General features: G+C 42.2%; 1 protein-coding gene across 4 annotated transcripts in view; it reads right to left on the reverse strand.

Moving 5' to 3' along the window:
- The window catches only part of ARMH3 (armadillo like helical domain containing 3), a 187,025-nt gene extending 169,359 nt beyond the window's left edge, over positions 1-17,666 (reverse strand). For 2 of the 4 annotated variants that reach the window (XM_047701912.1, XM_047701915.1), the window contains exons 1-3: positions 17,460-17,612; positions 3,600-3,712; positions 116-172 (exon numbers count right to left, since the gene is read on the reverse strand). In XM_047701912.1, the coding sequence (XP_047557868.1) occupies positions 116-172; positions 3,600-3,701 (159 nt within the window). In that variant the 5' untranslated portion in view covers positions 3,702-3,712; positions 17,460-17,612. Of the gene's footprint in view, positions 1-115; positions 173-3,599; positions 3,713-8,373; positions 8,438-17,459 lie in introns of those variants that run through there. The other 2 variants (XM_047701913.1, XM_047701914.1) reach the window with 2 other exon arrangements.
- Between the last annotated feature and the right edge of the window lie 708 nt (positions 17,667-18,374).

Genomic DNA, 18,374 nt, shown 5'->3' on the forward strand with positions numbered 1-18,374 from the left:
AGTAACATTTTTAGTGAACTGTATTTAATGTGAGTGCATTTTTAGTGTAGCACCTAGAACATATGAGAAAGCAACTTCAGTTACCAAGAAAATCCAAAAATATCATCAAGTTTACCTTCATAAGGAACAGCTCCTCCCAAAATCGAGGACTGCACTTACTCGGGTCTTCTGTCTGAAACCAGAAAACAAGCAGGTTCAATATTCCCAGCCAACAATGAAGCATTAAGAATACATCTGAAAGGGGCGCCTGGGTGGCTCAGCCGTCCAACTCTCGGTTTCAGCTCAGGTCATGATCTCAGAGTAGTAGGATAGAGCCCTACCTCAGGTTCCACAGTGGGTGGGGAGTCTGCTTGGGATTTTCTCTCCCTCTCCCTCTGCTCTACCCCAACTCACACAAGTGCTCTCTCTCTCTATCTCCCTCAAATAAATAAATAAATAAATCTTAAAAAAAAAAAAAAGAATACATCTGAAAGGGCTACTTATACATAATCAACATTACCTTTCAAAATTAACTTTCAAAATGCTTGGTCATTCTATACTGTTATAATAGGGAACAATAGTTTCAGAGGCTTTTTTCCCCAAAATGGAAGACACTGTGTGTAGATATATATTCCCTGTGCCAAACGTTAAATAATGGCTCAAAGAATCTCCCTCAAATCTTTATCTTCTAGCAAGAAGTGAACATAACCATCTGAATAAGATAGTCACATTATGATATGTCCCCATCACATCTGTAGGGTCTTCAAAGCCCTTTCACATACATGAAATACAATGGCCCAGAGAGCCAGGTATGATAGATGTTATCAGTATCCTCCTTTTAGCTGGGGCACCTGGGTAGCTCAGTCGGTTAAGTGTCCGCCTTCAGCTCAGGTCATGATCCTAGGGTCCTGGGATTGAGCCCCCATTGTGTCAGGCTCCCTGCTTACTTCTCTCTCTGCCCCTCCCCGAACTTATACTCTCTCTCCCTCTCTATCAAATAAATAAATAAAATCATTAAAAAAAAAAGTATCCTTCTTTTAGGAAAGAGGATCCACAAAGTTATTTACACCAGTACAGGAGCCAGAACCTAGACCACATTATCAATACTGCCATGGTTTACAACATCCTGTGTTGACTGCTGCTACTTGGCCTCCTGTATGCCTTTAGTTCTCTGTAGAGAGCTTTTAATATTCTCTTTCCTTAATTCGAATCGGTCCAAAAGGTTAACAAAATTATAGTGCTAAGATACAAATCTTCTCAGCAATAATTTTCAAACAGAAATTCTAACGAGTGAAAAGGCTTCTGTTTAAGGAGCAAAATAAAACAAGAAATCCTACTTTAGAGGAAGGCTAATGACATAAAACCAGTAGGTCAATCACCCACTATCACCCTTAAGTTGACCTTTTGAAATTACTACCAAAATAAACAATAAATAAAAGTACTACCAAGAACTCATATCTTCATTAGTTAAGAACTCTTCATCTAGGGGCGTCTGGGTGGCTCAGTGGGTTAAGCCGCTGCCTTCGGCTCAGGTCATGATCCCAGGTCCTGGGTTCAAGCCCCACATCGGGCTTTCTGCTCAGCAGGGAGCCTGCTTCCTCCTCTCTCTCTGCCTGCCTCTCTGCCTACTTGTGATTTCTCTGTCAAATAAATAAATAAAATCTTTAAAAAAAAAAAAAAAGAACTCTTCATCTAGTAAGAAAATACTATACTAGGAATCTCTTCGGGATTTTTATCTGAGAATGACACAGAGAAGCAACATTTCTGGCCTTCTCAAAAGACACTCCTTCAGTGATTTTTTTTTACCTCTTTCTCCTAGGAGGGGTCACACTCACACTTTGACTCTCACACTTTTTTTTTTTAATTTATTAATTTGAGAGAGAGCAAGTGGGAAGAAGCAGAGGGAGACAAGAGTCTTAAGCAGACTCCAGGCTGAGCCCGGAGCCCAACGTGGGGCTTCATCTCACAGCCCCAAGCCGAAACCAAGAGTTGGACACCTAACCGACTGTACCACACAGGCACCCCTTGACTCTCACATTTCTATGTCAGGCTGTTATCTATATATGAAACTCAGACTACTCATGGGTTGGCACTTCCCATCCTCAAAGCTCACTCAATCAATAGTCCCATGCATACCAACCTTAACATAGAAAGAGCCCTAACAGGATCTGAGTACCCACTCATTTTCTCTATATAACCACCTGTAATGACCTGTGCAATTCTGTATTAATTTTTTGCATATCAATCTCTAAGGCTTGCCAAGAGTTAAAGGTTTTACTTGATCGCATTATTTATTCTGGGCCATGTGGCAAAGTTGAACAAGTAAGGGCCCTGGAGTCAAACACTAAGGTTCAAACCATGACTCCATCACCTTCCAGCTACGATCCCCAGTTTACTCATCTGTAAAATGCTCTTTACATGGCACATGTGAAAACATGGCACTCTTGCAGCATTCTTCAGAATTAATGTACTTAATGATGCACTTAGATGCCAGGCACATAGTAGAAATTCAAAACATGGTAACTTCTTTATAAGTATTATTCCATTTTATATGCACTAGTTCTGATCAGAATTTCAGAAGGTAAGTACCCCTGTAGGTTACTCTAACCCTCCCTGAAAGGATAGATTTCACAACAAACGCTTGGACCATGGTCAATCAGAACTTATGAAGACCCAAAGAAAGCCTCAATCCAATCTAATAATTAATTACTAATAACTTGTCAGTTATCTTATATAATTGGAGAATATGATAGACTAAGCAATTGTTCTGTCCACTAACAACTTGAGATGGAATATAATAGTTCATCTTTTAAAAATATTTGAATCAGGGCGCCTGGGTGGCTCAGTGGGTTAGGCCGCTGCCTTCCGCTTGGGTCATGGTCTCGGGGTCCTGGGATCGAGTCCCGCATCGGGCTCTCTGCTCTGCGGGGAGCCTGCTTCCCTCTCTCTCTCTCTCTGCCTGCCTCTCTGTCTACTTGTGATCTCTCTCTGTCAAATAAATAAATAAAATCTTTAAAAAAAAAAAAATATTTGAATCACAGAATTCTAGGGCCAAAAGGAACTTCAAGAACATCTAAGATAGAAGAGTCCTTATGTTAGATCATACAGAAGGCAAGTCTTTCTTAAAGATACTCAGAAAAAAAAGCTTTCCAATCTTTCCTCCCTCTTTCAATTGTTTTACTGAGCTCATGGCAACAATCTATAGGAACAACAATCTAGGGGCACCCGGCTGGCTCAGTGGGTTAAGCCTCTGCCTTTGGCTTGGGTCATGATCTCAGGGTCCTGGGATTGAGCCCCTGCAGAGGGCACTCTGCTCAGCAGGGAGCCTGCTTCCCCCCCAACCCCGCCTCTGCCTGCTGCTCTCCCTACTTATAATCTCTTTCTCTCTGCCAAATAAATAAATAAAATCTTAAACAACAACAAAAGAAGAACAATCTATAATTATTAATACATGATCATAATTTCTACCACAAGAGAGCTCGCACTCACTCTCACCCTTGCTCTCTCTTTCTACCTCTGAAGAACTGAAATTGAGCAGGCGGGGATGAGCTTATTTCTCATTTTGGAACAAGAAACTAAGGAGTCAAGTTGTGCAGAATTGTCAGAGCTCCAGGCCTTACCATAAAGATCTCATCATACATCAGCACCACTTTTTCCTTTAGTGGCTTTTTGGAGGCTGAAGATTTCCGGAGCAAACCCCCTCGTTTCTCCACCTGTGCCATGGTTAAAGAATCTGTGAAAAGAAAGCCACAATCAGTGCTATAAATGCTCTCCAAGATGCTGGATAGTCTGTCAAAAAGCTCTCAATGGGAAATTTTTTAGGAAGGAGAAAAATGATAAACAACCATGTAATACATCTTGTGCATCTGTCCAACACCCCATCCCCTGACCAGGTAATTTCAAGGCTTAAATCATTACTTGGCCTACAGCAAAACACATTTTACATCTTTAAAACATGCCAGTAGACAAGGCTTACAGCAGATCCAAAACCAAGAAGGAAAGTGTAACTAGCCCCATCTATAATAGATCTGGCTATATATTTGAGGTTGATGGAAGGAAGGCTGCAAAGCACACACTGCCCACAGACTGATGGTGAAGTTAAATTTCAAGTATTGATTGAGCTTAGGACCATTAAGGCAGGAAGTGTGCTGCAGACTGATGTGCTCCATTGATTTCCCCAAAGTAAGAAGGCCCTCATCACTGCAAAGTACTTGGCCTTCACTGCCTCATAAATCACACTGCACTTGACTGTCTTCAGAAATTCCTCTGGAAAGAGACCCAAGGCAGAAAACAACAGTTATAAGAACAAAAATTAAATCCGATTTCAAAATAACCCAATATAACAATATACTTCTTTCAGATCTAATTATATATATTTATAACAGTATTGCAGATTAAACCTCAGTGCATTTTTCAATTCTATATCAAAGCAATTCCATGAATCATGCCCAAATTTCCCATCTTGTTTCAAGGAATTTCAATTTTTTACAACTGAGAACTTGAAATCCCACAGGTCTCCACTGTGGATTTACACATTTCCCCTCACTTCCCAGATTCTTTCTACTGTTGACAAAATTCCTGTCTCTCTTAAATTCTAGGCTCTAGTTGTGAAACTTAATCCCACCCAATGGCAAGTATGCACAGTAGCAAGGAGCCTGATTTTTACTTCCAGAAAAATCCAAAACAACAGAATAAAATTAATTTTGTTCAATGACTTTTGGAAAATATGCACTATCTTTCAAATCAAAATCAAAATTTTAGGGGCGCCTGGGTGGCTCAGTGGGTTAAAGCCTCTGCTTTCAGCTCAGGTCATGGTCTCAGAGTCCTGGGATCGAGCCCCACATCGGGCTCTCTGCTCAAGCAGGGAGCCTGCTTTCCCCTCTCTCTGCCTGCCTCTCTGCCTACTTGTGATCTCTGTCTGTCAAATAAATAAATAAATAAATCTTTAAAAAAAAAATCAAAATTTTATTTAAGGAAGAGATGCATCTAATAGTGTAAAAGATTATATCTCAGACACTGTCTTTGTTTAATATATATAGCCAAAAATGAGATTTACCTTTGAGCATAAAAAAATACAAAGCACAGAAAATTTCTCCAACTAGATATGAAGCATCTTTAGCACAGGGACTACATCTTATTCTTTTTCTATAAGCATTTGGCTCAGGGTATAGGCTCAGCATATGCTCATCACTGACTGATTCTGAAATAAGGGGAGGAGGACCTAAAAAGTCCTAGATGTGACCTAAAATTTTATTAAGATCTGTCTCTACCAAGGCCTCACTGAGTCCTCAAATTCCATTATGGTCCAAAGAAAACAGAAGGAAAAAAATAACAACAACAACAAAAAAGAAAAAGAGAAGATGCTTTGGGGCAATTTATACTATATTGATCACGGCTTTGCCTTAAAGCATGAAATACAGCCTCCGTTCAAAACATTCCTGTGTCTTTTAAATAGGCTGTCAAGAGGAAGATGTCCTTATGGGGGGAAAATAAATTGGAAATCAACAGGACCCCATTAAAATAAATCAAATGCAATGCAATTCTAAGTTTAGTGGCTATAGATCTTTCATGTGTTCAGCTTCAACCAGTTGATTAGCAAGAATAGCAGGAACTGAGTTCCTGGATGTGAAAAGCACCTGTTTACAAACAGGCCCCTCTAAGGATTTATAATTAGGTTACAGCTAATCAATGTCCACCCCAAATCTAATAAACTCACTTTCCCTATTTCAGAATCAATACTTTCTAATAAGCAAAAGGGAATAGGAGAGTGGGGAAAAAACAATTCCAATCCAAAGTACCAAGTTTCCTAAGAAGTTAAATTATTTTCATCACTCTCCCTCCATTTGGAACAGGGGGAAATTCAGCCAAAGGCCTCATCTCATTACTCTCTGTCATCATCAGAGGCAACTGGAATTTACCACCCAAGCTTGTCTGAAATGTGACTGGAAACTAACAACATAGTCTCCTCCTCCTGCCAGCACTTCTACCCATGGAACACAGAAAAGTGTTCGGAGGATGGTGGACTAAATGCAGAACCCCTAAAAGTTTTGGGGGGGACTTCAGAAATTCAGCCTCTGCTCTTAAATTTAGAAGTAAAATATCTGACTGGTAGAGCACGTCAGTAACGACAGTGTAATTTATGTCCTCCAGGGTTTTTCTCCTCTTTCACAACCCTCCTCTTTGAAGAAAATGAGGAGCAGCTAAGGAGCAGCAAGGCATAATGGACCAACCAACCAGCAGACGAGACTAGAATACAGGACACTGAGTAAGTCACTGTGCTTCTTAGTTTCCTTACACATAAAACAAGGGGACTGAACTAGACATACTATTGAATGATCCTCTCAGCATCACTGAAATACCACAAATACATATGAAACACCTAAATGTTGTAAAGCAGTGGTTTAGGCACTATGGGGTTACAAAGAGGAAACGACAGACCTGATCTTCTAGGAGTTCACAATCTACTGGCAGAGACAGACAAATAATAACCCCACAGCACAAGGCAAGTCATGAGAAACAGAGTAAAAGCACAAAGAAAATGTTATGGTACCATGAGAAAGGAAAAGAAGCATTCTATGACTACACTATGACTTCTGTGATCCGGGATTTTAAATCCTTCTGGCAAAGAAGCAAATAGAGCAAGCCACAGTAATCCCACAGAAATGTCATCTTAGACTTTAACACAGTTTCTCAGAAATAAGATTTAATAGGCAAAGTATAAAACAGAATCAGGCAACATACCAATACTAATTTCACCTACCATCCAACTTAGGAATGGTTTCAAATCCTCCCAACCCAATGGTAAATCAATGAAGTCTTTTATTCCTAAACCTCAGAGACTGCTGGTCCCATGACCCACTGCACAACTTCTCTCTGAAAGACTCAAGTCACACAACTTTTTAAGAATATCTTTAGGCAATCTAGCCACAAACGTCTTAAATCCACATCATTTCATATCCCTTCAGGATAAAATAACCAAATATCGAGACTTTTTAAAAAGATTTTATTTATTTAAGAGAGAGAGCATGGTGGGGGAGTGGGGAGACAGCACGCAGAGGGAGAGGGAGAAGCAGGCTAAGCTGGGAGTATGCTGTGGGGCCCTGGGACCATGACCTAAGCCAAAGGTGGATGCTTAACTGACTGAGCCACCCAGGTGCTCCAAGATTTTAAAACCTAAAGCCAAACACCTCCAATGTCTAATATGCAAGAAATGCTAGTTATATTTAGCTATTCGTTTATTGTCTTCTTGAACACAACACAATAAATGCCAACTCTCGTATCAGAAAATTAATTTAATAGAAATTCACTCTAATTTCTAGAGTTAATAGTTAATCTACCAAAAGTCTTGGTATTTTATCTATATGAGATGATAGATATTAACAAAACCAACTGAGGTAATCAATTCACAATATACGTAAATAAAACCATCATCCTATATACCTTATACACTGATGTATGTCAATGATAAATCTAAAAACAAAACATCTTGGGTTTTAGTCCCAATTCTTATACACTCATATATAAACTTTAGTTTTCTTTCCTTCCCTGGGCTTCAACTTGCCAATCTATAAAAAGAAGCAGTGGTAAGGATATGGAGAAAAGGGAGACTCTGTGCACTCCTGGGAATTTAAATTGGTTCAGTCACTACAGAAAACAGTATAGAGGTTCCTCAAAATATTAAAAATAAAACTATGATAAGATCCAGCAGTCCCACTTCTGTGTATATATCCAAAGGAAACGAAATCACTGTCTTGAAGACATATCTGCAGCCCAATGTTCACTGCAGCACTATTCACAATAGCCAAGATTTGGCAACGACCTAAGTGTCTATCAACGGATGAATGGATAAAGAAAATGTGGTAGACACATGCAATGGAATATTATTCAGCCACAAAAAGGAAGGAAATCCTGCCATTCGGAACAACATGAATATGCTTACATGAGGTGATGGATGAATGTGTTAACGAACCTCATCATGGTAATCATTTCATGTGTATCAGAGCATCACATTTTATACCTTGAATTTATATACCGATGTTCTATCAATTATAATCTCCATAACAGATCAATTATATCTCGAGAAACCAGGGAATAAAAGAGCCAGGGAATAGCTTTCCATAGGCTTCCAAATTTAATGGCCTGTGGCTCCAGGTTCATACTGATAATGGACTGTTATCAAGTTATCACCCTCTCTTCACTGTCAGGGAGGCTCCAAAACACTATAGGCAGATGCTGAAGTAAACATCCTAAAACATTCCACCTAGTACATAAGAAAAAGGAGAAGAAGAGAAAAAAGAAAAGGAAAAAAAAAGAAAATGAAGAAAAACAAGTGTGCCCATGATCTAGAAGAAATCATGCATAGGTCAGGGATTCATTCACTCTATAGGTACTTACTGAGCACCTGTTGGGTGCTAAAGGCTAGGGATAAAGCAGTGAACAAGACAGGTAAGATTTCTGCTTTCACAGAGTTTTCATTCTAGAGGGTGTTAAGACAACAAACCAGTTGAGACAGTGACAAGTACCTTGAAGACAAACTATCTAGGGGGACTACAATAGACTAGGATATTAGAGTAGGCTATTAAAATAAGAGATAGGTGAGCAGATCAGAATAAAAGAAAGGAAAGAGCCATGTGAAAGTCTCAGGAAAAGTGTTTCAGATAGAGGGAATAGCAAATGCAAAGGCTCCAAGATTTGAACATACTTGGCATGTTCAAGAAACGTAAATGCCAGAGTGCCTACAGTATGAACATTCCTTTTTTGAAATGTCATAAAATTTTTTGAAGTGGGCATTTCATGTTTGAGTTTTTTTTCTTACATAAAGAGAATTCAAATGTCCATTAGCAGAGTAGGAAGATAACATATTCATATAATAAAGTACTACACAGAATGAGTTTACCCAGAAATTTAAAAGAACAAGTTGCTAAAAAAATTAATAAATTTCATAGATGTTGAATAAAAACCTCTGAAAGAAAAAGTATAAACAAATGATTCCAACTATATGCAGTTCAAAGACAGCAAAATTAATCTATGGTGACAGAGGTTGGAATACTGGTTACCCTGTGGGGAGATGAGTGGGAAGGAACACAGGAAGCCTTCTTAGATGCTGAAAACATCCTCTATATTGATTGCAGTAGATCTACACACAAATGTGTAAAAAAAAAAATTCATCAAGTTGTACACTTTACATTACATAAGCTATTCCTCAATCTAAAAAAAAAAGCCACAGGGGGAGAGGGGTAGGGAGAGGGTGGTTGGGTTATGGACATTGGGGAAGGTATGTGCTATGGTGAGTGCTGTGAAGTGTGTAAACCTGGCGATTCACAGACCTGTACCCCTGGGGCTAATAATACATTATATGTTAATAAAAAAATAAAATTTTTTTAAAATAAAAATAAAAAACTGGGGCGCCTGGGTGGCTCAGTGGGTTAAAGCCTCTGCCTTCAGCTCTGGTCAAGATCCCAGGGTCCTGGGATCGAGCCCCGCATCGGGCTCTCTGCTCAGCGGGGAGCCTGCTCCCTCCCCCCCACCCCTTACCCCCCCCCCCCCCCGCCTGCCTCTCTGCCTACTTGTGATTTGTCAAATAAATAAATAAAATCTTTTTTTTTAATCTTTTAAAAAAATTAAAAATAAAAATAAAACATTTTTTAAAAGCCAGCACATTCATACATACATGAAAATTAATAGCTCTCATGCAGAATACTAGAACAGAGGCTAGTAGGGATCCTGACTTATACACTCAGGACACCAATCAAAAATAACAATTAGGGGGGCGCCTGGGTGGCTCAGTGGGTTAAAGCCTCTGCCTTCGGCTCAGGTCGTGATCCCAGGGTCCTGGGATCGAGTCCCGCATCGGGCTCTCTGCTCAGCAGGGAGCCTGCTTCCTCCTCTCTCTCTCTCTCTGCCTGCCTCTCTGCCTACCTGTGATCTCTATCTGTCAAATAAATAAATAAAATATTTAAAAAAAAAATAACAATTAGGGGGCGCCTGGGTGGTTCAGTGGGTTAACGCCTCTGCCTTCGCTCAGGTCATGATCCCAGGGTCCTGGGATGGAGCCCCACATCGGGCTCTCTGCTCAGCAGGGAGCCTGCTCCCTCCTCTCTCTGCCTGCCTCTCTGCCTACTTGTGATCTCTGTCTGTCAAATAAATAAATAAAATCTTAAAAAAAATAAATAACAATTAGGGGCACGTGGGTAACTCTCCATTTAGGCTCATCTCATGATCCCAGGAATATGGGACTGAGCCCCAGGTGGGCTTGTGCTCAGCGCTGAGCGTGGAGTCTGCCTATCTTCCTCCCTCAGACCCCCTCAACTTGCACACATGCGCCCTCTCCCTCTCTCTCCCTCTTTCAAATAAATAAATAAAATCTTTTTTAAAAATAGCACTTACTATGCACCAGGCACCATTCTAAGCATTTCATATATATTAATTGATTTTATCCTCACAGACCTATGATCCAGAAACTTTACAAAGGAAGCATAGGGGCGCCTGGGTGGCTCAGTGGGTTAAAGCCTCTGCCTTCGGCTCAGGTCATGATCCCAGGGTCCTGGGACTGAGCCCCTCATTGGACTCTCTGCTCAGCTGGGAGCCTGCTTCCTCCTCTCTCTCTGCCTGTCTCTCTACCTACTTGTAATCCATCTCTCTGTTCAAAAAAAAAAATCTTAAAAAAAAAGAGTCAAACGCTTAACTGACTGAGCCACCCAGGGGCCCCTAGTGTCCCTCTTCTTAACCACTGTGCTATACTGTTTCTCAAAAGGCAGAGGAGAGGGCAGAAGTGGTGTGACCTACACGTAAACAAGGCGGAAGCTCTGCAAAGAAAACTGCAACCAGGTTCCAGGTAAGTGAGGACGAAGAGGATGTACTCACTGGCCTTAATAAACAAACTCTGGGATGTCCAGATATCTTGAGTTTCAACACACTAGTCTGCCAGTGGGTAGAGGTGCCACAGTAAACAGTAAAAGCTGCACATGCACGTCTGACACACACATGCATATATAAATATTGATAATGGTAAAGTGCTACACAAGTGAATGGAATGGTAGAAAACTTGGAAGAAAACACTGGAGAGGAATCTGTCTAGAAAGTTGATAAATGTATCCAATACGATAATTAAAAAAAAAAAACAGCTGAAATACACTGATATCCACAATCTACAAGATTTAATTGATAATATTTTAACTGGGCTTAGCTAGTGCTCTGAGGGTAATTCTCCACCAGAATTTCATAATGAATGGAAAGATACAGTAAGACAGAGAGATGAAAGGGAGAGTAAGTCAAGGATAAATCTGTAGAGCCCTGAGCTTAGGACAGATAATGCTTTCCCATCACAGAGCTGTGATCAATTGTTGCAGAGTCTCCTGAGGTGCCTGAAAATACAGATCCCTAAGCTCCCTTTCCCCACTACTGAAACAGACTTTTCAAGATAAGGACTAGGAATCTAGATTTGTTTTTAATTTTTTGTTGCTGTTGTTTTAAAGGATAGTTGACACTAAGGGTCTAGATTTTTTTTTCCTTAAGATTTTATTTATTTATTTATTTATTATTTTTTTTTTTTTTTTTTTAATTTTATTTGACAGGGAGAGACACACGAGAGAGGGAACACAAGCAGGGGGAATGGGAGAGGAAGAAGCAGGCTTTCTGCCAAGCAGGGAGCCTGATGCAGGGCTCAGTCCCAGGACCCTGGGATCATGATCTGAGCAGTAAGGTAGACACTTAATGATTGAGCCACCCAGGCGCCCCAAGGTCTAGATTTTTAATAAGCACCCCACGTCAGTGGTTCACAACTGTGGCAATTCTGCCATCCAGGGAACATCAACGGCCAGAGACATTTTTGGCCATCACAACTGATAAAGGAAATACTGCTGGCATCTAACAGAGGTCACGGATGCTGCTAAACATTCTACAATGCACTGGACAGTTTCCACATCAAAGAACTATCTGGCCCAATACGTCAACAACTATGAGACTGCAAAACCCTTCCCCAAGTCATTCTGATGCTCACTAAAGTTTGCAAAGTACTCATTAAAGCCTAAAACTCACCAAATGCTTTGAAAGGAAGATGAGGAGAAGACATAAGACAATTTTGAGAGGATGAATAAAATTCGTCACCTCTAGAAAAGACACTGGAACAACACTCACCTACTCCCAGTTCATTCTTCCCATATTAACTCACTAATGGCATCCCTTCCCTTAGGGTCTTAGCCTCAGTTTGTCCATCTGTGAAAGATCACTACAAGACACACTGACTATATTAATCCACAATGCTTAGTGAAGAAGATGAAAATCCTATCTGCCCAGAAGTTGCGGGTGAGTCAAATATCACCATTGTCTGATCACTGGCTACTCACCCAATACACAAGAGGAAGCAATATGTTTATAAAACTAGAAATACAGTCTCCTGCCCTGGCTCTCCTACAAGTTGTGTGTGTGTGTGTCTGTGTCTGTGTGTATGTGTGTAAAATTCTTAGGCAGAAGTTATCTGCTCCCTAAGTTCTTCTGCAAGGCATATACACTCCCTGGAGGTAAATACGAGCACTGTAAGCATTTAAGAGAAGGCAGAGTGTTTCTACTTCCAAACCCTAGCCCTTAACTTCTCAAACTAGTTCCTAATATGCCTCTTCCTTTCTGAAGGTCCAAGGATTTAGGTTACTTGCTGGATTCACATCCTACTGTTTCACATGATTCCTTGACAAAAGCTTCTCTCATAGGGACCCAGGTTCCACCAATTCCACCGCACACACTGGTTCTAAAACAAGCATATAACGTCTTTCCATTTTAATGGATTTTTAGCTAGGTACTCCAGTCTCTCCTATCTCTGAAATGAGAACAGAATGAGGCCTGCACTCATGAAGCCACCTCTTTGAATTCCCTTTATGGATAGGCCACAATCCTCTTATGCTATCACTTTTCTTTTCTTAAGTTCTGGAGATAGAATTCATCACTCATTCCTCCAAGCACAGCCTCCCAAACAAGGTGCTATATAATAAATAACATTACTGAATATTCACTATTGGCACTGTTCTTTAAATGCTTTAAATATACTGTATTTAATCTTTACAACAACAGATAAAGTAGGTACTATTACCATGACTTTACAACGAGGATTTCACTTTGCCCAAAGTAAAACAGCCACAAATCTTTCTCTCTGGTAGCTCTTCTCCCTATCAGAATATCCCATTAGTGCAAAAAATCAGGTGTTGACCTACAAAATATTTAAAATCCATATTCAGTTAAAATTCTGTGGAAATTCCGGGACGCCTGGGTGGCTCAGTTGATTAAGCCACTGCCTTCGGCTCAGGTCATGATCCCAGCGTCCTGGGATCGAGTCCCACATCGGGCTCCTTGCTGGGCAGGGAACCTGCTTCTCCCTCTGCCTCTGCCTGCCTCTCTCTCTGCCTGTGCTCGCTCGCTCTCTCTCCCTCTGTCCCTGACAAATAAATAAATAAAATCTTAAAAAAAAAAATTCTGTGGAAATTCCAAACTGATAGCCATAATATCAACTTTCCCACTTTATCCAGGAAAAGTCAGTCAACTCAGGGCACTGTCTGACAAGCACCATTTCTATTTTCTAATTACTAGGACAGACCAGCCTGATTCAGTAGGTACATGAGCCACTATGGGGCAGCATCCTCATCTTACATGTCCTCTGAAAAGGGCTCAACTCAGAGTGGGTGTTTAGCCTATACTTGAAAGTGGAAGTAATTCAGGGACTTTCCCAAGACTAAGCAGTAAATGGCCAAAACCAGGAATTTCCCAATCCTTACCCTAGGGTATCAGCCATCGTCTTCATCTACTAGAGATGAAGTAGCTTCACAGAAGAGAATTCAAGCCAGTCCCAACAGAATCTACCGAGTCTGCCTACTTGCACTAACTAATAATACAGCTGAAGAGGTTTAAATAAACATGACTACCTCAGCTTCCCTTTCAAATTATTTTATATAAGATGGAATGCACTTGCACCTTCATAAGGAGGAACCAACTCCAAATTGACAGGATTTCAGGCAACTTTGATTGAAAATCACATTTTTCTGACATCTCCCAAAATGAGAATTCATTGTAAGATCCTCTTCTCAATGAGCAGGAGCCTCCTTTAAATTAATACTGTCTATCTCCTGTTCAAGCCCTGAACTTCCTCAAGCAGCAAATGTCACTCATAGCTTCTTCATTTCCTTTCCTGTTGAACCATACAAGCCTCATGAATACCACCTAAGTATAAAATGAAATTTCTTTTTTTTTTTTTAAAGATTTTTTATTTATTTATTTGTCAGAGAGAGAGAGGGAGAGAGAGCAAGCACAGGCAGACAGAATGGCAGGCAGAGGCAGAGGGAGAAGCAGGCTCCCTGATGAGCAAGGAGCCCGATGTGGGACTCGATCCCAGGACGCTGGGATCATGACCTGAGCCGAAGGCAGCTGCTTAACCAACTGAGCCACCCAGGCGTCCCTAAAATGAAATTTCTAAGACAGACTCCCATAATCTTCTTAAAGAAAGCCCAAAAGGTAACTGCAACCTTACAAACTAACATTTATCAGACCTTATAATAGCACAGCCACAGTACAAGGTAAAAAGGGGCCCCAAAATTACTAAGTTATGGTCCCTGCCTTGAGAAGCTCATTGTTCAGAAGTACATATTCTGATTCTTCCTTAAAAACAAACAAAACAAACATTATTTTTCCCAGGATTTTTCATATTTGCCTTCACTTACGCAGAGCTATTCCCACCATATTAAGCTCACCAAGCCTCCTTACTTCCAGCTGCCTAGTAATATCTCCGCGTGCACACTTCACAAGCAACTTGATCTCAGCATAGCAGACTATCTCCCTTATACCTATTTCCATAGTCTCTCGAGCCCTTAAAAATCTGCTCTAATTTTTTTTTCTAAGATTTTATTTATTTATTTGACAGAGAGAGATCGCAGAGAGGGAGGCAGAGAGAGGGGGGGAAGAAGGCTGTCGGCTCAGCAGAGAGAGAGGGGGAAGCAGGCTCTTGGCTGAGCAGAGAGCCCGATGCGGGGCTCAATCCCAGGACCCTGAGATCATTACCTGAGCTGAAGGTAGAGGCTTAACCCACTGAGCCACCGTGGCACCCCTGCTCTAATTTTTTTTTATATATATTTTTTAAGATTTTATTTATTTATTTGACAGAGATCACAAGTAGGCAGAGAGGCAGGCAGAGAAAGAGGAAGTCAGCTCCCCGCTGAGCAGAGTCCCGATGTGGGGCTCAATCCCAGGACTCTGAGATCATGACCTAAGGCAAAGGTAGAGGCTTAACCCACTGAGCCACCAAGGTGCCCCTGCTCTAATTTTTCTAACCCATATCCTGGTCAATGAAATTCCCATTCACCCAATCTCTCAAATTAGAAACCTTAGGGGTGCCTGGGTGGCTCAGTGGATTAATATAGTCAGTGTGTCTTGTAGTCAGGTCATGATCTCAGCATCCTGGGATCCAGTCCCGCATAGGGGCTCTCTGCTCAGCAGGGAGCCTGCTTCCCTCCCTCTCCCTGCCTCTCTGCCTACTTGTGATCTCTGTCTGTCAAATAAATAAATAAAATCTTTAAAAAAAAAAAATTAGAAACCTTAGCCTACTCTCTCTCCCTCGTCACTAAGTCATGTTGCATCCATCTCAGAAAGACTTCTAAAATCCATTCCCCTCCTCCTCATTCCCACTGCACCCTTAATTCAGACTCTCAGTCAACTGCAACAACTCTAATTAGTCTCACTGCTTCATTTCTCATTACTTTAATCCACACTTCTGTCACTCCCTAACATAAAAAACTCCAATGGCTCCCTAATCTCTTTTCAGTCTTACCTCCTGGCAATTTCCCCACCACACATCCTGTTTGGGACAAATTTTTGAGACTTAAACATCACGTTATTTCTTCTCTTAACACTTTTACCATCCCTTTGTGCATGCTGTGCTCAACTTATTTGTACAAGCTCCTACTCATCCTTCAAAACCCAACTCAAGTATCTCCTCCCTGCAAAAATATCTCTGACTCTCCCACATATGGCAATATTCCCTTCACACTGTATAAACGCCTTTATATGGATAGGTAACACACAGCACTACAATTTTCATATGAATACATTTCTCTGATGTCGTTGAGAAAAGATGCTCGTATTTCTAACCCCAGTGCCAGTTACATAGTACATATTCAATAAATGTGTGTTGAATAAACAGTTCACCTTCATATATCCTGGACCTGTTTGTGATTTGGCTATTTTCTCCAAATTTTATGGATTTTTGAACTTAACTCTATGTGCGATTCCAACGTTCATAAATGCTTTCAGTTTTCAAGGTTTTTTTTAATCATGCAAATGTTGAACAAATGAATGAATTATAATGCCTAAACATACAATGAAGAAGTCTTAAAGACTCACTTAATCACTAAGAATGGAAATTCCCCCTTTACAATCGTAACAAGAAGGATCCACCTTCCTCTAAGACTGATTGATCTGCTATCCCAAAAGCTTCCACATAGGAAAACTGTGCAGACTGGTCCAGTCTAAGAAACATCCAATTAACTTGGGCTAAGGACAGGGACACAAACCATAGTCGTTCTGGTTTACAAAGTCACTGAGGGCTGACAATAGCAAAGAAACCGTTCTCACTAAGCTCAAAACTTCTGCTGGAAAGAAAGAACTAGGGAGGGTATGAAGATCCAGATAACATTTTCCCAGTCTGGCCCAAGTTCCTACTCCCCCGGTCTCCAAGAGGCAGCACTCCTCCGCCTCTGATAGCCTATGCTCCTTCCCCAGGGAACCAGCTTGTTCTCTTCTTATTTCTTCCCCACACCTGCCTGGGAACAGGTATGTTTCCCAGGCTCGCTCCAAGTAACCCCAAGAAAACAGCAGCTTCACTGATTCTGTGTATAGGGTGGGCTAAAGCCCAGCGGTCAGAGAATTAAAAGAGCGGCAGGCTGAGGGCCCTTCCAGAACAATTGAAAGACTTCAAAAGACCGGCCCAGCCTGCCTCTAACCCTTCTCAGAGATCCTGCCCAAAGCCCCCCTCACTCTAGGGTCAGGCTGGACTGGGCAGAAGGCCTCCCAGGAGCGGCGACAACCTGGGGGAGAGAAGCTCTGGAGACTGCTTGAGGCGTCGGGAGCAGCCCCATGCTGGGGTCAAAGGTCAGCATCTCGGCCGCCAGGATAGCCGGGCGAGGAGCGGGAAGGCCGCGACAGGTACCGGAAGGTCGGAAGGACCAGCTCCTGGAGGAGCAAAACGCTTCTAGCTCCGCTTCACCGCCCGGGCCCAGCCTCCCAGCCGCACGCAGCCTCAGCCCGCCTTACCAGCTGTCCTCCTTCCCTCCCTCCCTCTCCCCCCTCCCTCCCTCTCCCCCCTCCTCACCGCCCCCCCCCGTCACCACCGTCGTCCCCTAGGCTAGCGTAGGCCCCGCCCCTAGAGCCGCCTCGGGACCAAGGCCTAACCCGCAGGAGCGGCAGGGGTTAGCCAGGTTCCGGGACCCGCCCGGGCCGGCGCCGCTTACCGAGCCCTGGGCTCCTCCTCCACCACCCTCGCCGCTCCTGGGCCCACTCGCTCCCGACGCCACCGACGCCGCCGCTCCTCGGGCTCACGGACGCGCTCCCTACCTCCGCCGACCCTTCCCCCGTCCCACGGTGCCCCGCCGGGTCCTAAAGCCCGCTGGGTGATAGGTACGTCTGCGCCGGTTTCCTGAGGCTGGCTCAGAACGCGGTTCCCAGCAAGCATCACAAGGACTACAATTCCCGAAATGCACCGCGAGAAAGACATTAGAAAAAACAGCATCTATTGAGGGTCTCCTGAATGCAAGTCGCAATAGCAGTTTTTTAAAATATAGGAGAATTATACATATACACCTTCTAAATACAGCGGACTCTGAATTCGGCAATTCCACGTCTAGGAATAAAAATGTATATGTTGGGCGCCTGAATGGCTCAGTGGGTTAAGCCGCTGCCTTCGGCTCGGGTCAGGATCTAGGGATCTTGGGGTCGAGTCCCGCGTCCGGCTCTCTGCTCAGCGGGGAGCCTGCTTCCCTCTCTCTCTCTCTCTCTCTGCCTGCCTCTCTATTTGTGGGGTTTCTCTCTGTCAAATAAATAAACTCTTTAAAAAAAAAAATGTATATGTTCCATGGGGCACCTGGGTGGCTCCGAGAGTTAACCTTGACACTTGGTCTCACCTCAGGTCTGATCTCTGTGTCCTGAGTTCAGGCTCTGCATTGGGCTCCACGCTGGGTGGTGAGCCCAGTTATTAAAAAAAAAAAAAAAAAAAAAAAAAAAAGTGTATGTTCCAGGATGTTTATTGCAACTTTGTAAATGAAAAATAGGAACCAGATCCATTCAACAAATACCTACTGTGTGCCTACTATGTGTAAAGTATACCATGTGTTAACTGGGCAGGTAACTTCCCTGTCTTAGTTTTCTCT

This window comes from Lutra lutra, chromosome 14, assembly GCF_902655055.1.
Source record: "Lutra lutra chromosome 14, mLutLut1.2, whole genome shotgun sequence".
NCBI lineage: Eukaryota > Metazoa > Chordata > Mammalia > Carnivora > Mustelidae > Lutra > Lutra lutra.